The sequence below is a fragment of the Simochromis diagramma genome, unplaced genomic scaffold, assembly GCF_900408965.1.
Source record: "Simochromis diagramma unplaced genomic scaffold, fSimDia1.1 OVJJ01000481.1, whole genome shotgun sequence".
In the NCBI taxonomy this organism is placed as follows: Eukaryota; Metazoa; Chordata; class Actinopteri; order Cichliformes; family Cichlidae; genus Simochromis; species Simochromis diagramma.
In genome coordinates, this window is record NW_024386898.1 from 2,036,991 (window position 1) to 2,058,538 (window position 21,548).

Here is a 21,548-nt window from a genome sequence, read left to right on the forward strand (position 1 = left end):
TCATCTGACCAAAAATATACTAGAAAATGTTTCCAAACTGCTACAGTTTAAATGCTCATATCCACCAGGTGGCGCTACATCCTCATTTGAATTCTGCTGTAGAGTCATTTATGGGCTTTCATAGCGTACTGGGATTTCTTTGTAAGTAAAAAATTAAGCCGAACAAGCCACACTTATGTCCATTTGTTGTTCTGGGGTTATATGGGTGACCCTATCTTGTTATGTATTAGATAGATAAACGAAAAGTGACGAAAAGTAAGCATGACGTCACTCTCGGTCTGGCCAGCCGCAGAGGCTTCTGGGTAGCTGCCGTGTCGGAGACATTTTGGATTTAAAGGGGCTGAGCTAGCCGTCAGTCCCAGCTCTCGGTAAGTGAAAAGCTGTATTTCCTCCGTGAAACTTTAGTGTTGTGTGAGCTTGTGTGTGGTTGTGTGCTTCGGGAGCATGGATTTTAGATGCTGCGTATAGAAATGAGCAGCTCTGCGCTTTGAACAGGATGAACTTGCGACATTTAGCCGGGGAGTGGTGACGCTATCGCTGGCTAGCTGAGAGCTAGCTGGGCGCTGAGGGGAGCTCTACACAGATCGGGCAGTAAGAGCTTTCAAAACTAAAGAGTCTTCGATCATTAAAAAACCCACGGTAAACCCATCAAAATTCAAGTGTGACCCTAGAGATCATAACGAAATTGGTAGGTGAAAGAAGAAAATGTCATGGATGGCTAAAGCTATATGAAATTGTGTTATTCTAGAAAAGCGTCAGATTACCTGGTGTGTTTTGCGCTTTGAAGTGATGTCAAAATGTACACAGAGCTTTCTGTCCACATTAGCGGCAGTGCAGTGCTATTAACATGTAACCTCCACGACTTTAGGATGGCGCCTCTGTTTTCAGCTGTTTCCCGTCATTATCGTCTCGGCTTGTTTGTGGGGAACTGCGATCTCGTCACAGGTGTCTGATTTTCCTGAATAATACTCCTCGGCATGGTACGATGCTGAAGTGAACATCTCTTCTTTTTTCCTAGCAATACGCAGGCATATTCATTTGTCAGACAGCCATTAGTGGGAAGCAGCCCTCCAGCTGCTGGTTTTGTGTAGTGATGGATGACTGAGGACAGTCAGTGGCACCTCCCTGCTGGTTGTTTCCAGGCCCTGCCACACCCTCTGGGTTGGCTGGCTCTCCTTTGTGTCTCTCACAGTGATACCGACACTGTGTTGGATTGCTGTTTTATTGTGCAGGAAATAAGGATTATTAATCCGGTGGTGTCAAACTTCACCAAGTGGACAGGAAAGGCGTCCCCTTGGGAGATGGCTTTGGTTTCTCCCACTGGCTTGGCTAGGAAGTTGCTGACTCCTCTCTGCCGTTTTCCCCCATTTCCTCTCCCAGTATGCATCACACCCTTTCTCAAAAAGGGTAGGCTAGTAGGATTGTTTACAACTAAACACAGACAATTTTAAAGAAGACTAGATTATTATCTTAAGATGAGAGTTTTTAACCCTGCCTCACAGACAAAACAAAATGAATACGAAATTAAAGTTGGTAGCAGAGCGTCCACATTTATGCCAGTTGTTATTGCATTAATCCACTGTTGTGATCTCAGTGGGGGGGAAAGCACTACCTTCACAAGTGACGGTAGTGATGATAGATGGGTTAGAAGAAAAGAGACGGAGTGAGGATGGTGTTGGCCGAGAAGTAAAGTAATAATGTGAATCTTAAGGCATCCCGGGAGATGGAGACGAATGAAGGCTGTAGCTTCTGGATGAAGGCACGAGGCCCAGATTTCCACCGGTTGGAGGGGAATGAGCCAGTCAATATGGAGTACGCCAACCTCTGTTTAAATTGTATTACATTCAATACATTGTTCCCTGCTCTCATACTGGCCTCGTAGTGGGAAGTGCTGTAATTGCAGTTGTATGACCTTTGAGCCTTCTTCAAGAATGACTCATCTAACTTGTCTTCCCGGTCCAAGTTGGGTAACAAGAGCTAAATCATGCCTATTCTGTTTATATTTTTCAGATTATTTTTAGGCTGCGTCTGTACATATGAGTGTAACTGGTGTGAGTCACAGTTTAAAGTCCACACATCACATCTGTTGAGATCCTGGAGTTTGTGAATTATGATTTTCTTTAATCATAGTATTCAAACCATCCAGTGCTCAACTGCACACCCCTGCTGCACGAGTCAGCCTATGAACATCGCTCGGGCGACTGTGTGAGTGACGTATCATGGCAGTGTAAATATTTTCTGACGTGCTGAAGGTAAACAGTATGTGAGGCATTTCGTTCTTAGTGCCATGATGAGTATTATATGTAAATAAGCTCAGTATTGATATAAGAGCTCCTAGGATGCCAGACCATTTTGAGCCTGTGTCACTGAGGCTGTTCTGTTGTGCCTCATTAGGTCTCTTCCTTTGTGTGTGATGAGTATAGAGGAGAGGAGCAGGCTCTAGATCGGGAGAACTCCCTCCCCCATCTGACCTGCTCCTCTGCACTCCTCTGTTTTTGTCCCTCTGTGGGCGGGCCCGTCTCCCGACGTGCACCCAAGCTGATGCTGGTTGTTCTGACGAAGCACTGGGGAAGGTCACATCATCCCGCAGGCAGCTCCTCGTCCTCATCCTCACCAAAATTAGCATTCGTCACTCTCATTACTGTCCAGCTTCATTTCCATTCGCTTCATTTTCACACTGAACGTTTATTGTGTTATTTTGTGTTTGTTTGTTTTAAAAAACAAAACAAAGGATCTCTCTTTGGATTAGGAGGGCAGGTTTATGATGCCGTTTGCTGGTGTGTAGCGCTTTTCCTCAAGGAGGAGGACATTATTTCACCAGCTTTTCCCCGTGCCAAACTGTGAGGTTCTGCTCTGCTTCTGAAACCCAGGTTTGTTTTCTGGTACAAGCTGTAGCAGCAGAAAATATGATGAATGGCTTTTAGCCTTTAGCAGCTATTTGTCGCTTTGTTTAATGACTTTGTCGTGCGTCGCTCTATTATTCCTCTATATATTCCACCTCAGTTTTTGTAAAGCTACATTTCCTTAAAAACTCCATCTGCTTTACCATGGAGCGAGATGAACGTCTGTTAAAGCAATGCGTGTCGTGTGCTTATTGAAATGGCAGGTCATGTAGCTGTGGGCTGGCAGTTTTGTTCAAAATGCTTTCCTGGTATGCATTTTCTAGCAACCTGACTCAAGCTGGAGAACCTTCGGTCATACTTGACCCTCATCATTCTTGAACCCAATGATGAGGTCACTTGTATTGAAGCCTGCATCGAGTGAATGTATACTGCTGCGCACGGTAACGTGTGCATCACGAGGGCACGTAAAAGCACCGTTGGCCTTTTTGTTGGTATAAGAGGTCATAAACTAGATGTGTTGTCTTTCATTTATTTTGCTAGCATACTGCATTTTTGTGTTTCCATTTGATGATATCAGCTATTTCCCTCCCACATGATCTCATAAAACAAAGTAAATGTTAAAGATTAATCCAGGGGCAGAGAACAACAGGACTGCTGGACTTCTCATATACCTCTTTAAACACTTGGGGAAATATTAACTCGAGCCGTCTGAGGAAAGAAACTCCCTAATTGGAGTGCTTTATTAAAAGTAAAGATGCTGGCTCACATGAAAGCACTTCTCTTGTAGACCCGGCTTTCATCCATACAGGTGTTAAACAGCTGAGTCGGAGGAGCTCTACAGGGTAATAAGCTGTTTGATCTGCGAGCAGTGTTGATCTTTCAAAGAAAACATTTCTTATCGTGCTCGCAGGAGTGAGGCGTCTCACAGCCAGACTTTCAAATGACTGCAGGCACAGATGAAAAATATAAAGCTGTCTGACACACCTTGATGCAAAGTAAGGGTCTCTGCAATATTTGGTTTGACTTTAATGAAGCCTCAGTCCTTTGGCATCTCTGTTGATCGTGCAAATAGAAGTTCTAGTTGATTTGTTTTTGGCATTTGAGTTTCATGGAACTGAGTGAGGGTTTTTCTTTTGTTTTCTTTTGAGTCTTTTCTGTTCGCTGTCATGTTTGCTTTCGCCTTCTAAAACCCTTATCTTCTAACGGCTTATTATTAGATTTTATAATGCATATTATATAATGTATTATATAATTATATAATGTATATTGTGAAAGCAGTTCTAAGCCAGCACCAAATACAACACTACAGGGTTAATATTTCTGTAGGATTGCTTTTGTACTTTTAATCAGAGTTCAGTCAGTTTGGGATAGAAAGGGGGGCTTCTCTTAAGAGGTTGGCTGTCTCTTTGAATTTTCCATTGTACTGCTCCCCGATTAGAATAAGTATAGAGGGGTGGTTATATATGAAGTCGAGCGTGCTCCCCTCGTGGTACCATAGCTAATAAGCTCAGCATTGCTAAATACCATTGTTGAAGTGTTTTAACAGCTTAAACAAATGGCTTCATGCTTTACCTGGGCTGTGCAGAGAGTTCAGTCATTTCTCTCCCTAGAGATAAATTTGTCACAAAACAGAAAATTTTTCTTTTTTTTTTTTTTTTTTTTTTTTTTTTTGTATGTTTTGAATTCGCAAATTAATTTAATCTGTCGGATTCATGAGGATAGCAAAGGTTTTAATTAGAGAAAAATGGGTGGTGGGGAGAATTAAGACCATTCTGTGTCCCCCCCCATAACATATAAAATAGTGTTAGGTCACCCATCTCTTATTGGCCCCTGCTGCTGTCCTGCCCAGCCGCAGACCCCAGCAGTTGCTTATTTTGTTGCTTTCCACAGGCTCATTGGCATTCAGTTGTCCACTAGGCAAGTACAGCAGCTGGCCCCTGGCTGGCTGTTCGGCGTGGTACATATTAGTATAATGAATAACACCCTCATGACAGAGCCCAGCTGCGGTTACATGATGTGACATGCACAGGAGGGACATGATTGCCCAAAACTAGCTGTAAACCAGCTGGGTTTGTTTACCATGTTTGATTTAAAGCTGAGTCAAAGTCCTCTGAGAATATGCAAGCAGATAAAGTCATCTTTACAGGAGGTTTAAGGACATAAGAAAGCAGCAGTTAGTCCACCAAGAGAAATTAATCAGCAACTATCTTGATAACTCATTAATGGTTGTGCCTGAATTAAGCCAAATACGCCCCCGCCATCATGCTTCCTGTTTTCACAGTGCAAAATAAAGAGCTCTTCACTGCAGCTCTTTGGGCCTGTTTTTAGTCTGTTAATTTTCTCTGCTGCTTTAAAAGACAATTGGAAGTGGTAAAGAAGGGAGTGGCTCACTAATGGTGTATTTTTATTTATTTATTTTTTAAGGCTGATGGCTCTCAGCTGGTGTTTTTGTTACTGCAAGCTCCCTTTTTTCCTTAACTATTTCTCCTCAGTGCTGTTAAAACGCAGAATGCAGTAGTTCCAACACTGGCTGCACCCCAGCTGGAAGGGCAGGGCTGCGTTTTGCACTGACATTTGCATGATGTAGCCAGTAGTGATGTGGCTCATTGAGTCATAAGTTATCTTTATGTGATTTAGGTAAAGTGTTCCATGGACTCGCCCGAGGGCTGACATTTCTAAAAACGACCATCACATTACTAACTCGCAGAGGTGTTTTTTAAAAGCTGTCGAGTTGGCCAGCTGCTGTGCTGCTGAAGCTTTTGCTACATCATTCTCTCCTTCAGTCGCAAGTGAATCATGCACCAAGCATGGCTGGCCTCTGTTTGGGTGCTGGCACCAGAGAGAAACCATACTGCAGCATCTGTGTGCCCTGTGTTACACAGCGAGCTGCAGCCCTGCTCCCAGCCTGAGCTTATTATAGGTGCCAAGTCCCAGCAGTCGCTCCATCAGCATGATGTGTCCCATGGCTCTCAGCTAGGCCATATAATATATATATATATGTATGTTTTATGTAGCCACCCTTCTTTCTTTCTGTTTGTGCTCAATTTGTGTGCTTATACAACTGCTGACGTACTTCTCTTATGAAATTTGAATCTCTAATCTGAGCTGTAGCAATAAACATGCATTCATTTCCCCTTTTATGGCCATCACCTTGCTGCAGGATGAGGTTGTGATCTTATTAGCAGAGTAGCATCTGTCAGAATTAGGCACATACATAATCAGAGAATGCCTTAAGTGCTAATTGTGTAAATGATCATTAAAAACTAAAGATGCATTTGGTTAAAGAGAGGAACGGTACTGAGACGTGTTTTGACATTTGCAGTGAGCTGAGCCAAATCAGCTGTGCTCTTAGGTTCTGTTCTGTGTTAAGCAAGCACAGCTGTATGTTTGACACATCATTATGAAATTGTTACAGCTGCTGCTGGAATTTTCCTACAGTGTCTCAGGCTTTTCCTCCAATCTTTTACAGGTTTCCCTGAGCTAAAAAGATGTCCACCATGGTGTACCCACGGGAAGAGAAGCTGGAGAAGCTTTCTCAGGAGGAGATCATCTCGAACACAAAGCTCGTGATCCAGGGTCTCGAGGCCCTGAAGAACGAGCATAACTCCATCCTTCACAGCCTCCTGGAGACCATCAAGTGCCTAAAGAAGGATGAAGAGGCCAACCTGGTGCACGAGAAGTCCAATCTTCTCCGCAAGTCAGTGGAGATGATTGAATTGGGCTTGGGAGAAGCACAGGTATGACTGAGAAGTTACAAGGATTTACAGAATTGTATGTTTGAACCTAAAGAGGAGATTCAGTTTGACCACGCTGATGATGAGTGAAAGAAAAATTTGTGTGTTGTCAGACAAACAGAAGGGTTTCTAAAGTGGTAGATTTGTTTTATTATCTTCTTTGGTTGTTCCTGCTTCCTCACAGCTTCCTCATTCTATACTGAGCCTGTGCTGTGATCATGATTCACTGAAATTCAGACCCAGTTTATACTCTGCCGCCCTGTCACCGTAACATTTTGTCCTTGATAAATATCGCTGCTCTTCAATGTTGTCTCTATCCCAGGTGATGATGGCCCTGTCCAACCACTTGAACGCGGTGGAGTCGGAAAAGCAGAAGCTGCGCGCACAGGTGAGGAGGCTTTGCCAGGAGAACCAGTGGTTGCGGGATGAGCTGGCCAACACCCAGCAGAAGCTGCAGAAGAGTGAACAGAGCGTGGCCCAGCTGGAAGAGGAGAAGAAGCACCTGGAGTTCATGAACCAGCTCAAAAAATACGATGAAGATGTCTCACCCACTGTAAGTAATGATTATACAAAGATTATAGGCCTTAATGTGGGATTAGATTGGTACATTGAAGAGAACTGATTTTTGTGTGTATATGGTCTGTATTTCAAGAGGCATGTAGGAAATATATTCGTCCTTATTTATGTTCTTAACTGGAACATTTTCAGCTAAATAGATTCAAGTTGGATTTAGCATAAGAAGGGAAATGGAAAAAGACTTTAGTTTTTCTTGTAGTTGCTGATATAACTCTGAAGGACACGAGACTGTCAGCATAATTGGCCGCAAGGAAAAGAACTCACAGTTTTCATTAAAACAAGAAAACTTTGCATTCCTTCCTGGAATGAGCCATTCTGGTGTGGTCCTCATTGATCTGGTGTCAAGGATAAATCTCTCTATTTTCTTACCATATTGTTAGTCACAGATAGTGGATGCAGGCTATTACAGCCTCTAACTGCTTAGCTCAGCAGGGGCCCATCCAGCCAGAGCCGGAAAGTTTTTGTCATCCATTTTCCACATTAAAGAAATCTTTTAGTGAACATGGATGAGTGCAGTTTGTCCTTAAAATCTCATTTATCCTTTCAAGGGGAAATAATTCTTGAATAGTCTGTTAAATGTTCCCATCCTAATTGTTTATGATGATGATGATGATGATGATGATTATTACCATTTTTGTATTTGTTAAAATAATTTGTTTTGTTCATCTTTGAAATTTACTCTTTGTGATGTATTATTAAGGATGATGGTAAATGAAATCTTCACTTTTCTAAATAACAGGCTTGCCTCATCTCTCCCTGTTAGACGTTAACAAACATTTCACATGTCTGATAAAGGCAACTCTTGAATTATACCTGTTTGTTAGAGAGTCTGACTGGCAGGTTTTTCATCCTCTCAGCAGGAGGAGAAAGACAGAGAAACACCAAAGGACTCCCTGGATGACCTCTTCCCCAATGATGAGGAGGAGCACGGACAAGGAAGTAAGAACAAACAGCAACAATGACTGATCTGATTATCTGAATAAGAGAGAGCTGTCTTTCTTGGTTTGCTGTCGGGATAATATTGAATAAATTGTGTCATGCATGATCTCGGTGTAAAATAACCTGGCTGCCTTATTCCAGGACAGTGGTGTGTGTTACAGTTTTCTACTCACTAGAGCCAATCTGACCTTTTGACTTTGCACGTTTCCTTTCTCCCCCACAGTGCAGCACCAACATAACAGTGCAGCCGTGGTCGCAGCCCAGCAGGGAGGCTATGAGATCCCAGCACGTCTGAGAACCTTGCACAACCTGGTCATCCAGTATGCCTCTCAGGGCAGGTACGAGGTGGCCGTGCCCCTGTGCAAGCAAGCTTTGGAGGACCTGGAGAAGACCTCGGGGCATGATCACCCTGATGTGGCCACCATGCTCAATATCTTGGCTTTGGTGTATAGGTCAGAAAACATACTGTGTTTGGCTTTTCATTGCTGTGTATCCTGTTTTATTTGTTGAGCTACACATGGTGTTCTCTGTTTCTCCTTTGCACAGGGATCAGAATAAATACAAAGAGGCAGCCCATCTGCTCAACGATGCTCTATCCATCCGTGAGAAAACCCTGGGCAAGGACCATCCTGCTGTAAGACTTCACGGTTGCCATGGCTACCATATCTTCATATGGACTCATCCATGTTTAGACAGATCAGATTAGTTATCTTTTGTTTGTTCATAACTCCCAAAGACTCAATAGGAAGGCAATATTCTTTTTACTGTCCTATTAAATCAGCCTGTATAGATTTTTCCGACTATTAAAGTATGGATTTCTGACCATGTGCCTGTGGGCTTGAAGAGATCAGTGTTCAGTGTCTGCCTGTACATCCAGCATTAACCATTGAATCCTTGCAGTTTTAATACAGCAACCAAAAGGGAAACGTTAAGAGACACTGTTTCCTTTTTGTGCACAGATGTGTAAGACTACTAACACCGAAGCACTAAAACTCCCCACAAAGCCTAAAGGAAGCCTGTAAAGCTCTGCTGCACTGTGGCCTTTGCAGTTTGTCACAAGGCAGTTACTATCTAGGTTTTTCTGAGAACACTGAACAGCATACATTTTCAGACTATGATAATTCCTTGAAAACAGTGAATTTTGAAATCTAACCTGCCAGTACAGTCATTCTGGTTTTTATTTTTTCCAGGTTGCTGCAACCCTGAATAACTTGGCCGTGCTGTATGGAAAGAGAGGGAAGTACAAGGAGGCCGAGCCTCTGTGTAAGAGAGCTCTAGAGATCAGAGAAAAGGTAGGCCATATCCCTGGATTGCACCAGCAGGGCACTGCTATCGAGGTCTCATCTCAAGGCTAAACCAGTGAATAATTAGCCCATTGTTATAAAGTAATTAACAGTGGTAACATTTCCAAAATGTCAGTCAAAGCTAGTGTAATACCAGCTACTATAAATAGGAAAAAGAGCAAATGATTTTCTTAAATTGTCTGTGAAGTTTCCACTGGGGGCCATTCCTTTGTCAGCAGGGAATTAGGGTTTAATTGAGAGCGCAGCTGAAAATGGATAGCAGGCGTTGGGGGAGCGAGGAAGGAGATGGATAGGAGACATGACAAAACTACCGAGCTCAGCATGGTACAAAGAGTCTCTCTTTGCCCGAAAGCTCTATTCTGTAGCTTCGCTATTGATCGGCCAGCCTTTTATTAGATCTCCTGAGTGCCTGCAGCAGGCTGACGTGCTGCCTGGTGAAAGCAGCAACAGGATTTGGAGCTATAGAAAGGAGAGATGCACTGAGGCAGAAAGACAACCTGAACATATACTTTTCTGATATCCATCAGGTCCTGGGGAAGGACCACCCAGATGTGGCCAAACAGCTGAACAACCTGGCCCTGCTGTGTCAGAATCAGGGCAAATATGAGGAGGTGGAATATTACTACTGTCGTGCCCTGGAGATCTACGAGTCCAGGCTGGGCCCAGATGATCCAAATGTGGCCAAAACCAAGAACAACCTGGTGAGCGAGAAGTTGACAGGAAATCCACTCGCATGGTCCTTTTTTCTCGTCTTTCTTTCAAACCTTTCACTTCTAATGCTGTACTCGTTGATAAGAACTGCAGTCTCTGTTGAGCTGTGAGTGTAACGAGGTAAACGCAGGCAGAGTTTTCTTTGGTTGCCAACAGACTCGATCATTTGTTCTGTCAGCCTTGGTCTCTGCGGAGGTGTTGAGCTTGTATATTGGTGCCAGCCTGCAAAGATTCCACTTGAAATGTCTTTTAAACTCAACTGTTGTTTTTTTTTTTGTTTTTGTTTTTTTGTTTTTTTTCCCTCCCTTTTTCTTCCAAAAGGGCACGACTTACTTCAACACAAGATTTTTATAAAAGTTGGCAATCAATTTACTCTTGCAGCATAAGATTTGTCACCTCAAAAGGTGTTTAAAGAACTGTTTCGTGTCACTTAGCATTGCTTAAAGAGCACAAGGTTAGTAGTCTTTTATCTGCTGTTCTGCTGCATCTTCAAGGCTTTCCTTTTCACTTATGTTCGCACTGCCTCACTGATGATGGAGAGAATTTATGTACAGCGAGGGAGGCAAAATCTGAGCCAGTAAGCCCGTTTGGTTCAACACTAAAATCCCCTTTTACCTCTTTGTTCTTCAGGCATCCTGCTTTCTCAAACAGGGGAAATACAAGGAGGCTGAGATTCTCTACAAAGAGATCCTGACTCGTGCTCATGAGAAAGAATTTGGATCTGTTGATGGTAAGGTCATGTAATGGCTGCTGGAGCGTGCATGTATAGCAGTGAATGTTTAATTATATTAGTACAAATGAGAATTTTTATTCTTACCAGTGAATGACTATAAAATGATCTCAGGAGAACTGCAGCTCAGTAATTCAGCATTATTTTGTTGTTGTTTTTCACTTTTCTTATCCATCCACTGTTTGTGCCACACCAGCGAGCAGTGATGGACAGGTGGTTAAAAAGTGGACTTGTGTCTAAGCACGGTACCAAGCTTCACCATTCAGAGGACTCGATCTTTCTGAAGAAATAAAGAGTTTGCTTTGAAAGATGAACTCATGCAATTTTCTTCTCTTTTGGTTTAAAGTAAGCTTTTTTTGTTGGCTTTCCTCCATGGATTAGACTGACTGCTTTGAAAAAGGAATAAAAGTCACTTGGCACAAAGCAGCGCTCTGACATCCAACTTTTTCAGAGAGGTTTATTCTTTGTGTGTCACTTACCTTGATAATATTGTAAGATTTTTTTTTTCTTTTCTTTTTTAATACTAAAGTGCTTTGAAGGTTAAGGTGACGCAACTTGAAGCAGCAACAGTTAACCATAAATATTCATTCTTCTTAAGGTGGCAGCACTTTATGCAATAATCATGTTTTATCTTCTTTGTCTTTATTACCTCAACAGTAGTATCGTCTTCCTCTCTACACCATTAAAAACAATTTTAATGGTGCTTTTGTACTGTCTGTAATTTGTTTGGGGACGAATCTGCAGTAAATTTATTAAAGCTGTTACACTCGTACTCTATTACTAAACCACCAGCACATCAAGCAGGTGCAGATGTTTGCCTAAACCAGTAATGATCTTTTAAATGAGTTGCAAGTTTGCAAACAAAATGTCATAAATAAATTCCCTTCTTTACACCACCTGACCTGGAAACCCGAATCAGCCCAATATTTGATGTGCTCGCACATGCACAGAGGTATAAGTAACTGTCCCAGGGTGTCAGCAAGATGGGTGCTAGACTTTCCTCAGAGTCATGACCTCACTTCCTGTTAAGTCTCATTTCTGTTGGCTTAAATAGTTAAAATAGTGCTTGACTTTTTTTAATGCTTGGTCAGATCTACTGTGCCATCAGTCTAAAATCTTAGATGGATTCTGGTGAATACTTGGAAAAATATGAAGCCTCAGAAATGTTATAAAATCCATTATGGTAGTAACTGGAATAACCCGTTGAACCCACATTCATTTTCGACCCACTGGTGGCGGTACAGCACTTGAATACTTAATAATTCCTTTACCCCTTCGCAGCTCTGCCTCCTTCTGAAATGGCTCAGTCACATGTTTCCAGATTCACTCTTTAGCCAAAGCGACACACGTTCACTCTTCCACCACACGTAGCTGATTTCACTTTTCCAGGCATGAGGCTAATTATTTAAAATCCCAATGCATACACCATCTCTCCTGTCTGTCTGCAGCTGACAACAAGCCCATCTGGATGCACGCCGAGGAAAGGGAGGAGAGCAAGGTGAGCGGCTCTCTGTAACCGTCCTCGCGTGAATTTGAGCAAAAGCTAAACAAACAAAACTTGTTTCAAACAGCTTTTCTAACACAAGGCTGAGAAATGAGGAAAGCATGCCACTTCGTTATAATAGAAATGCAATCCTTGAACTAATCCCCGGAAGTTAAATGATAGTTAAACATAAACACAATATTGCTCATTCATTTGAACCACACCCCTTCACGTTTTTCTTCCTCTTCTCTCTTATTTACTTCCAGGGCAGGCACAGAGACAATACTCCATACGGAGAGTACGGAGGCTGGTACAAGGCCTGCAAAGTCAATAGGTGAGGCGGAGACTGATAAGAGTGTTTTTTACAACATGGTCACGTGACAAAGGCAGAAATTAATTATTTAATTTGCTTTGTATGTCACTAACTTGTATCGGAAGCTTTTTTTTTTTTTTTTATTATTATTTTTAGACTTGTGTAACTTATGTAACTTTATTTGCTTTGTTCAGATTCAAATAACGAAACTTGTCTGTGCATCCAGCCCTACAGTAAACACCACCTTGAGGAACCTGGGGGCTCTGTACCGCCGCCAGGGCAAGCTAGAAGCTGCTGAGACCCTGGAAGAGTGCGCTGCGAGGTCTCGCAAGCAGGTCAGCATAGTTTTCTACGTGAAAATAGTAATATGTTCCCCATGTTAGCACAGTGAATCTCATGATATTTCTTTCCCTTTCCCTACATTGCTATGGATCCAGAGCAACACAGTAAGTTGATTTGTCTCTAACTAGAGCCTCCACTTCTCTCCCCTAACATCACTCCCATCTCACAGTCATTTAAAACGTGTCCCAGTGCTTTGAAAGCATTAATAGGGGAAAGGAAACATGAAATCACGTTTAATTCCTCCATTTAACTTTGCACTCCTGCCAATATTGACATGCTGACGGCTACATCAGTGCTACTTCTGACTGTTTTTGTTTTGTTTTTGTTTCTTTTTTTTCTTGCATCTGTGTGTTGCACCCATCAGGGCATCGACCCAATCCACCAGACACGTGTGGTGGAGATCCTGAAAGATACAGAGGGCGACAGGCGGAAGAGCAGGGACAGTCTCGCCAGCGTTAAGTATGAGAGCGGCTCTGAGACCGGCGAGGAAGTGAGTATGGGCGTGGAGTGGAACGGGGTGAGTACAAATCCACTATGGTTGAGTCAACGTGTCCGCTGGCCTCTCTGGAAAAACGAGGCTGTGTTGGTAATATCACAGAGAGGGTGTACTGGTACAGGACGCTCAGAATAAAGGACAAAGACGTGTTATGTGTTTAAAAGGAGAGCCGAGAGGATTCCTTTCTGTTAGGTTAGTGCAGTGAGGACAGCGACTCCGCTGGCTCAGAGCCAGTCAGGAAGCCCTCAATGAGTCCAGACTTTACAAAATCACCTGGATGACCTTGTAATTATGCGAGTCATCACATTGAAGCACACTTTATTTTGATTTAGTGGATTATCCACTCAAAAGCCTGTTCTCGATTTTGGCTCCACCCAGTGAGCTATACCTGTACCAGTCCACCATCTCCCTGTGAATATACCACCATGAGATTTAGCTGCAAGTTCAAAGTGTAACGCTGATTGAGTGTCTTGGCATGCTGCACCCTCTTTATTTTGACAGCATCAAAACTCAGTTTTGGACTCCATGTTAACTTTTTTTAATAAAGGCTGTTTTTCTGGCGATGCTTTTGCACAAGTGAAGCAGTAACTATGAGGCACAGGTTTAGACTGTGGCACCCTGGCAACACATTAAACATTCATATGCTCAGAGATATAGCCTGTCTACATCTCTAATAGGATGTGTCATGTTTCTGCCATTAAGCACAACTGACAAGGTTCCTGATATCATCGGTGCTCGTGCCTCTGCTTGTCCCTCTGCTCAGTAATCAGAGTGGCTGATATGTAAGAGTTCATCCTGCTGCCTTATTGTAATGTTCACTCTGGCTGTTAGCTGCACTTTTGGCCTTTTACAGTGAGAAAATAAGCTATAAAACATGGCGCTCTATGCAGTCAAATTGGCACCGCTGTTGCTGGGGCACAGTTCACCCCCAAATAATGAGACTTGCACAAGGCATGAGAGCGTTGGCAGGGATGCCTCATCTGAGCCTGTGCCTCACCCCTCACTTAAGTGCAGCCACGCCCTCCGCTGCGCCAACCCAGTCCAAACATGCATGCAGCAATGCCAGCCCGCTGGGCCTCCCCTCCCCTTAACAACACACACTAACGCACGTCATGTGTTCAGTGTGTTTTCACTTGGTTGAGAAGTGTCTTTTCTTTAACCTGATGTCTGCTGCTCTGCACATGTTCATAAGCGTAACACGGCTACTCCACACTGCTTCACAGCGCACTGCAGCAAATGTTAACGGCATGTGTGTCTGCATCTGAGCGTGCACCTGTCTGTCTTTGAAACATGGCCTGGCATCCAGAGAATTGCCGTGTGTGTGTGCGTGTGCGTGTGCGTGTGCGTGTGTCTGCATTTCATTAGCCAGCGTGTAGCTATAGCAGCAGGAGTTAAACTGACTCAGTTCAAACAGAAAATATATTCATGACATTCTCATGCTTTTTCTGACTATTTTCTAGTCATGTTAACTTCTGCTTTTTGACTAAGCAAGTTTTGTTTTTATTTATAACAAATTCCATCCATCCATTCATTTTACACAGCTTAAAATGGTTATTGTCTTTCAGAGATTAGTGTAGGAAAGAGTCTACTTGTGTCTTGCCGCGTGGTGATGTGGTTCACAGAGCTGTCACTCACCTTTGCTTAAAGTCTCATCTCCTCTTTCTTCTGCACTCAGTCTGCTGTGTCATTAACGTTGTGGAAGTTGTTTACATGCTTCAGATGTCTCAAAAAGCACTTCCTGTTTTGCTATTAAAGTGGCGCTTGTCTAGGAAATAACCATGAGACGACAGCTTGTCAGCGCGTTTGTGCTTGTGTACAGGTTAATTACTGACGTGTATGTGTGGCTCTTGTTTAAAAAAAAAAAAAAAAAAAAAAAATGCATGATTCCACTTCCTGTGTGTCTGTAAGTGGTCTGCTTTAATATGCTGCCTTTTTAGCTGCATGTTTTCCAGATTTCACCTTCTGACTTTTTTTTTTTTTTTTTCATCCCCCCTCCCCCCCTTGTGTTTGTCAATAACGTGCTTCCATGTCGATTCCTCTTGCCATGACAACCAATCAGCCTGTCAGTCAAATTTGCTCTTCTCATTCAGTGGATTGTACTCTCCCCCTCTACACACAATAAGCTTGGGTGGGTTGGTATTTAGGTACTCGATGAGTAGAATAGATTAGTTTGTCAGTCAGGTGAGGACGTAGGTGGAGGATCGTGTGTTAGATTCAGCTTCTGTGAAATGTATACTACTTAGGTTTATTCATGTCCCACCATCAGTGTGATAGTTATCGAAGTATTCCCATTTCAGTGCTGCTGCTTGCAGATGTCTCACGTCTGCAGTGCACAGTCACCGGCTGGGCACTGTGTGCCAAGTTCAGCCTTTCTGGTACCCCAAGAGGAAAGAGAAACAGCTGAGTCACGGTGACTGCAGCCAGCACCTACTGCTTCGCTTACCTGCTAGTGTAGCATCTAAGACAGATGTAATCTTTCAGAGAGAATCAGAGCCTGATGCTCCCGTATCATTTACAGTTTACTAAATTAGGGTTTAGAAAAAGAATAATCAGCCTCCAATCTGCAGGAAGTTACTGAATCTAGTGCAAGTCATGGGTAATTTATCAAAGCGTAGATGTCTAGAGTAGGAAGCCCAACCCAGAGCTCTTAATCTTACAATGTGTGCCTTCTTTTTTTTTCTTTTTCTTTTTGTCTGTTTCTCTCTCTTTTATCAGGCCTAAGCCATCAAGACTATTCCTCCATCCTTCTCTCCTTCCCCAACACAATAGCAAAAGGATGTGTGTTGTCATTCCCTCTGGCCTTCTCTGTCCAACAGCTCCTCTGCCATTCCTGATGCTCCCCCCTCTCCTGCGGCAGAGACTCAGAAAGCCCCCCTCCTGGTTGTCACCTCTCTCCCCTGTTCAACTGACAGCTGCTGGGACGTTTGGTCTTCTCACCTCTGCTCTGTTTTCTCCTCCTTACTTTCTCTCTCCCTGTCCTTCCCTCTCACTAACCTGCGTCACCCCTTCCCCATGTCGGAACTTCAACTCTTTCTGTCACAAAAAAGACAAAAAAAAAAAAGAAAGTCATTGTGTGTAATCTTTCCACGTGAGGAAGTAACTCGCACATTTTTCCTCTATTCAGACCCGTGTGTCTTTACCACAGGGGCACAGCAGATTTATTTATTGGCTCATAAGAGGAGCAGCCATTTATTGAAACAAGGCAGAATAGCTCCAGACATCACTCCAGCACATAACCAGATAAAGCGCTACAGATAATGAATTTCCACGGTTACTCTGCATTGTTCTCACTCCAAATTTGTTTGTCTTGAGCACTACAAATGACAGCTAACATCAAAGCTAGCATCCAACCCGGTGCCTGTATTTAGCCATAATTGTATCTTTTTGGGTTTTTTGCCAGTGTGTATTTGACAGTTTGAACTAACGCCTGCGATCAAATGCTTAACAAGTTTTAAAATGAATGGTACTGTATAGTTTGACACGTTGACAGTCAGCGGGAAGAGTAAAGGGAGTGTTGCCAATTTTGTTTTGGGGTTGTTTCTTTTGTGTGTTTATAGATATATTTGCTATTAATTTGTTTTGGTTTATTTTGTATGAAATTGTTTACATTTTCTAAATACTTTATTATGTGGCTCAATATAAAGGCAGTAGTATGTCAACATTGCGTTGCCCGCTGTGACGGGACCGGAACAGGATGGAGGCCAAAACGTGACGGCAGATTAGCCAGATCACAGCAAGCTGTTGTGTCGCCATGGTAATTTATTTTCAGCTTCTGCTTACTCGCTTCAGTGTGACTGTTTCAAGCTTTAGCAAAGGCTCTACAGTCACGTGCATTTACAAAGGGAATTGGCAACATTGGCTGACGCTGTGAAGCCCACACAATAGCAGAGACCTACTAGCACAAACACTGGCCACCTGAGTGATCTCTATATAGTTTAATAAATGGGCATAAATGCCCACAATTGCCTTGATCTGTTGGTGTAGCAGTAGAGGATAGCATCGTAAATCAACAGAAACCTGGGTCCTACAGTAGTTGTAGTGTGTATTCATGTGTATGTTTGGTGGTACAGTCGCAGCGCCCACTCTGGCTATGGATGCTGTATTTTGAACACAGAGTTTAATGGACTTTTTCTCACACAGTTGTTTGCAAGTAAACAGTCGGTGAATCATGTTTTTAGACACCAGGAGTACAGTGCGAGTGTTTCCTCAAGATCAACATTATTTCAGATGTTTAACTAACTGAATGTAAATGATTTAACATCTTGGAAGTGTAATAGTAGGCTGTATTAATAGTTGACAAGTGCATTCACTATATGGCTTTTCATCATGCTACTCGCCTTGATTCTTCATTCCTTCCCATGCGAACTCCTATACTTCTAATGCAACTATGAACAAAATAAATAAATAAATAATAAAAGACTGTGTCCATCACATAATTATGGCAATATTGTTGTGTTAGTGGAATGCTTATTTATTGAACTGTCTGTTCTCGACATATGTAGTGTGACTTTCAGTTTCCTAAAGAACATAAATGGAAAAGTCTATAACGCACTTAGTAAGTAGGATTGCATTATAATTACCATTCTGCATTGTGAAGGTTATTGCATCGACACTTGTTGGTATTCTCAAATAAAGTTTTTCCATTTGTGAAGTCTGTCTTTTCTCTGCTTCTGATGCAAACAGACACACACACGCCTGCTTTGAGGTTTTAATGTCATGTGCTGAGTCAAACAAGCAACAGAAATCGCATCTGTACACACAGCTCCCTCTGCTGGTACTCCTGTAGTAGTGCAGTGTGACAGCCACTTTATAGAAAAAGTTCCGTTTTATTTATATTGCACCAAATCACAACAGCAGTCGCCTCAAGGAGAAAAGGACACACTGGGAAAGCAAGACAAGTACATGTTGTATTTGCTGATTAGAAATTAAAACAGACACTTTACAAGTTGGTTGCTATTACACTTAGACACACACGCACAGGAGAATCTAACAAATGAATGAATGGATGGATTATTGCAATTAACTTTAAGGTCATTTTAAAATTTGTCTGAATAGAACATCTGGATTTTTATTAGCATGTCATATTTAAGTAAATCTTACAAATAAAGCTATTCGTTTAAGGCAAATATGACAAATTAAACTGGTTACGCTGGTTTCTATTGGGCTTATGTAGAAGTGTGTCACAGTTTGTGTATGAAGATCATCAGATGTTTGCTGTGTTACCGAGTCCCAGGAACCTAAAACTGCATATCTACTCCACTCGTGTAACCATGGTTACATATCTTCTTAAAATCAATCTCTGCTTTCTTTCTGCTGAAAATGAACTTCAGATTATTCAATTTATCAGACTGCAAGGTTGCCGATTTCCTTCCAACATGAAGTTTAATGTTTGTTTTCCTTATGAATCAAACCAGCAACGATACGACAGATCTCTGTGTGGGAGTGAAGTAATAAGTGCACAGTGAGAATATGAGGTGTCAAGAAAAGCAGCAAAAGCTAATTGTCTCAATGAAGATGTGCCATGTGTTAAATCTATCTATCTATCTATCTATCTATCTATCTATGGCACTCAGCACAACCTTTGGATCAAGCTATAAAGACTTGCATGTAAATGGAAGTTGACTGATTCTGGGTAGATGTTTCCAGCTCCGTGACACCTAATTTAATTGTGTGAGGCACCACGAACACGTCGTTTGGCTGGGAGCAGCCGATTAGAACGCGTCGTGATGTGCTACACGACTCAAGCGAAACACAAACATGCATCTTGATAATTGATGATTACTGGTTAATGATAAGAACAGGCATGTTTGCAGCGGGGAGTGTGGATGAGCTAATGAGCATCTGTGTGTGTCTGCAGGATGGCAGTGGAACCCTCTATCGCAGTGGCTCTCTGGGGAAGCTCAGGGATGTTTTGCGTCGCAGCAGCGAGATGCTGGTGAAGAAACTGCAGGGCAACGTACCCCCTGAACCTCGCAGCACCAAGTAATAACTCAAGCAATCCTCTCTTGTGATGGATGTTTTACGTTATAAATAATTCCAAAGAAATGTACTGCTACAAGTTCTCAGAGGGCTTTTCTAGTCTTAATGACACCACAGAGCCTTTTACATGATAAGCCACATTAAACCTTTCAACATATGTTCTTAGTGCAATTTCTCTCCACTGAATTTAATTAGCAGGTCACACTTCATTGGACATTTACTCCCCAAACGTGGTCAGGCCTGGTTTTGTGTGTGTGCTCTCCTCTCAAAGAAACAAATGCCTAATCTTTGTTTTCTTTGTCCATCAGTATGAAGCGAGCCTCTTCCTTGAACTATCTGAACAAATCCAGCGATGAAACGTTCCAGGTGATGATCAGTTTTTGTAAAGATTTGCATTTTGTTGTTGTATTTATTTATTTTTGAATGCTCCACTTGAACCTGTGTTGTTTCCTTGCCAGAATCGAGGGGGCAGTAATTTCAGGGAGAGCCGTGGGCTCAGCTCCAGCACTGTGGATCTCTACTCTGGAAACTGAGCAGCAGGCGGTTCTGTTCACCCATCCAAAGACACTACTCCCCCTCCTCTTCCTCCCTTTGGCCTTCGGCAACAGAACCGTCGGACAGTGTCGAGTCCAGCACGCATTTTGTCCACACGCCTGACCCAAAGATCCTCTTAGATTCCCACTCATCAGGATGAATACCTACGTAACCAGTCTGATATTTTTCCCGTTGCCACATTTCTGCATTTCCCTCGTCGTAGTCCTAATGTCTTGTTGCCTTGGTGCCTCCTAATTGTGGCCAAGAAAACCTGCCGTACCTCATCTCTGCCCTTAATTCATAATCACTGACTCTGCACTTTGAGTTCGCCTCTCGCCATAAATGCCACCTTTTGACAGTAATAACCGATTTTTAGTTAAGATTAAGTTTTTCTTACATGTAAATAAAAGATACTTTGTAGACTGTAGATTTATTTTTGCCTTCGACGGTAGATAAAGATGAAAAGGTTTTGGGTTTGAAATGACGTCATGCAACGTTTTCCTTTTAATGATTTGCCCGTTGAGATTTATTGCGATGTTAGGGGTGTAGCTTCAAACTTTGGGAAACAGGGTGAAGATGTTTATTCTACTGACGTGACTGTAACTGAAATTATAGCTGCTGCTTTAACCACTACAGCTGATCTCATGCGTTGCAGAGAAAGACACAGGTGTAATCGTGTAAACCATGGAAAGCACTCCTTAAAAAAAACAACAACAACTTGTGTATGTACATATATATGTGTGAAAAAGTAAACCAATCAGGACTGAACTGTTCATCCTGAACAGTGGTGCCATGCAGGACTTGACTGGTGTATGTTAGTCCACTCTGCAGGTTTGAGTTGCCAACTCTGAGCACATCTTTCTGTAATGCTGTGATTGGGGATGTGTGATTTGAGTGTGTTGTTTGATTGTGTTTTTAGTGTCGCTACTCAAAAACAACTGGAATGTCTTTTTTTTTTCTAATTCCCTTATTTTGCCTTTGTTTTCATTTCATTCTATGTAATAAATATAAAGGATAGAATATGATCAAGTGCTCAAATTTCAACAAGTAGAAAGCGCGTTTCATTTAAGGGGACAGTTGCACACGCGTCTGTTTTGATCTGATACTTAAAACGACCCCAGTTGGTGTCTGATCTTGATAAAAGAAATAAAACCATTTTCTACTCAGAATTGAATTCGCTTGAATATCTTCGTCTTATCCACTTACGCTGTTCCACCAAGCGAGATCTTACAACGTCAGACTCCAGTGTGAGTGTGGGAACTCGGGGAACATAGATGTCTTACTAAGATGCGAGACTTCTGAGTTTTCCTCCTCCCACCTGGTACAAATCAGCGTGGAGGGGGTTTGTCTGCTCGCTGCTAATCTCTCAGGATGTCAGAACTTTAATGTGGAGCTTTATATGAACCCATACTCGTGGTTTTGGGTTCTGCTGAGAGCTGCCGGATTCCCTTTTTTCCTGTTTCTAAGAGGTAAGTGACTAGCAGCAGAGTTAATTATTGCATGGGAGCTGACACCATGCCCTCAGACACTTCAAATAAGAGTGGGACTACTGCCTCTCTTTCCT

The 21,548-nt window shown here is 42.5% G+C and overlaps 1 protein-coding gene across 11 annotated transcripts; it reads left to right on the forward strand.

The window, feature by feature from the left end:
* Window positions 1-259: 259 nt before the first annotated feature.
* On the forward strand, window positions 260-21,153 carry klc1b (kinesin light chain 1b). 11 transcript variants are annotated; one of them, XM_040034433.1, is made up of 17 exons: window positions 260-368; window positions 6,313-6,580; window positions 6,900-7,130; window positions 8,011-8,092; window positions 8,316-8,544; window positions 8,639-8,726; window positions 9,283-9,384; window positions 9,924-10,097; window positions 10,738-10,837; window positions 12,286-12,335; window positions 12,587-12,654; window positions 12,860-12,968; window positions 13,071-13,079; window positions 13,340-13,492; window positions 19,329-19,453; window positions 19,759-19,816; window positions 19,909-21,153. In XM_040034433.1, the coding sequence occupies exons 2-17, from the start codon at window positions 6,332-6,334 to the stop codon at window positions 19,981-19,983; spliced, it is 1,902 nt and encodes a 633-aa protein (XP_039890367.1). In that variant the 5' UTR covers window positions 260-368; window positions 6,313-6,331; the 3' UTR covers window positions 19,984-21,153. The 11 variants fall into 11 exon arrangements, with proteins under 11 accessions (XP_039890367.1, XP_039890374.1, XP_039890371.1 ...); XM_040034440.1 differs by having other exon boundaries at window positions 13,340-13,465; XM_040034437.1 differs by having other exon boundaries at window positions 8,014-8,092.
* Window positions 21,154-21,548: the final 395 nt, after the last annotated feature.

Bases quoted from the DNA above. Each gene is read 5' to 3' on its own strand.
- klc1b (XM_040034433.1), top strand. From the start codon at position 6,332: ATGTCCACCATGGTGTACCCACGGGAAGAGAAGCTGGAGAAGCTTTCT. The intron at 7,131-8,010 runs GTAAGTAATGAT...TCATCCTCTCAG, and splicing joins ATGAAGATGTCTCACCCACT to CAGGAGGAGAAAGACAGAGA. The intron at 10,098-10,737 runs GTGAGCGAGAAG...TTTGTTCTTCAG, and splicing joins CCAAAACCAAGAACAACCTG to GCATCCTGCTTTCTCAAACA.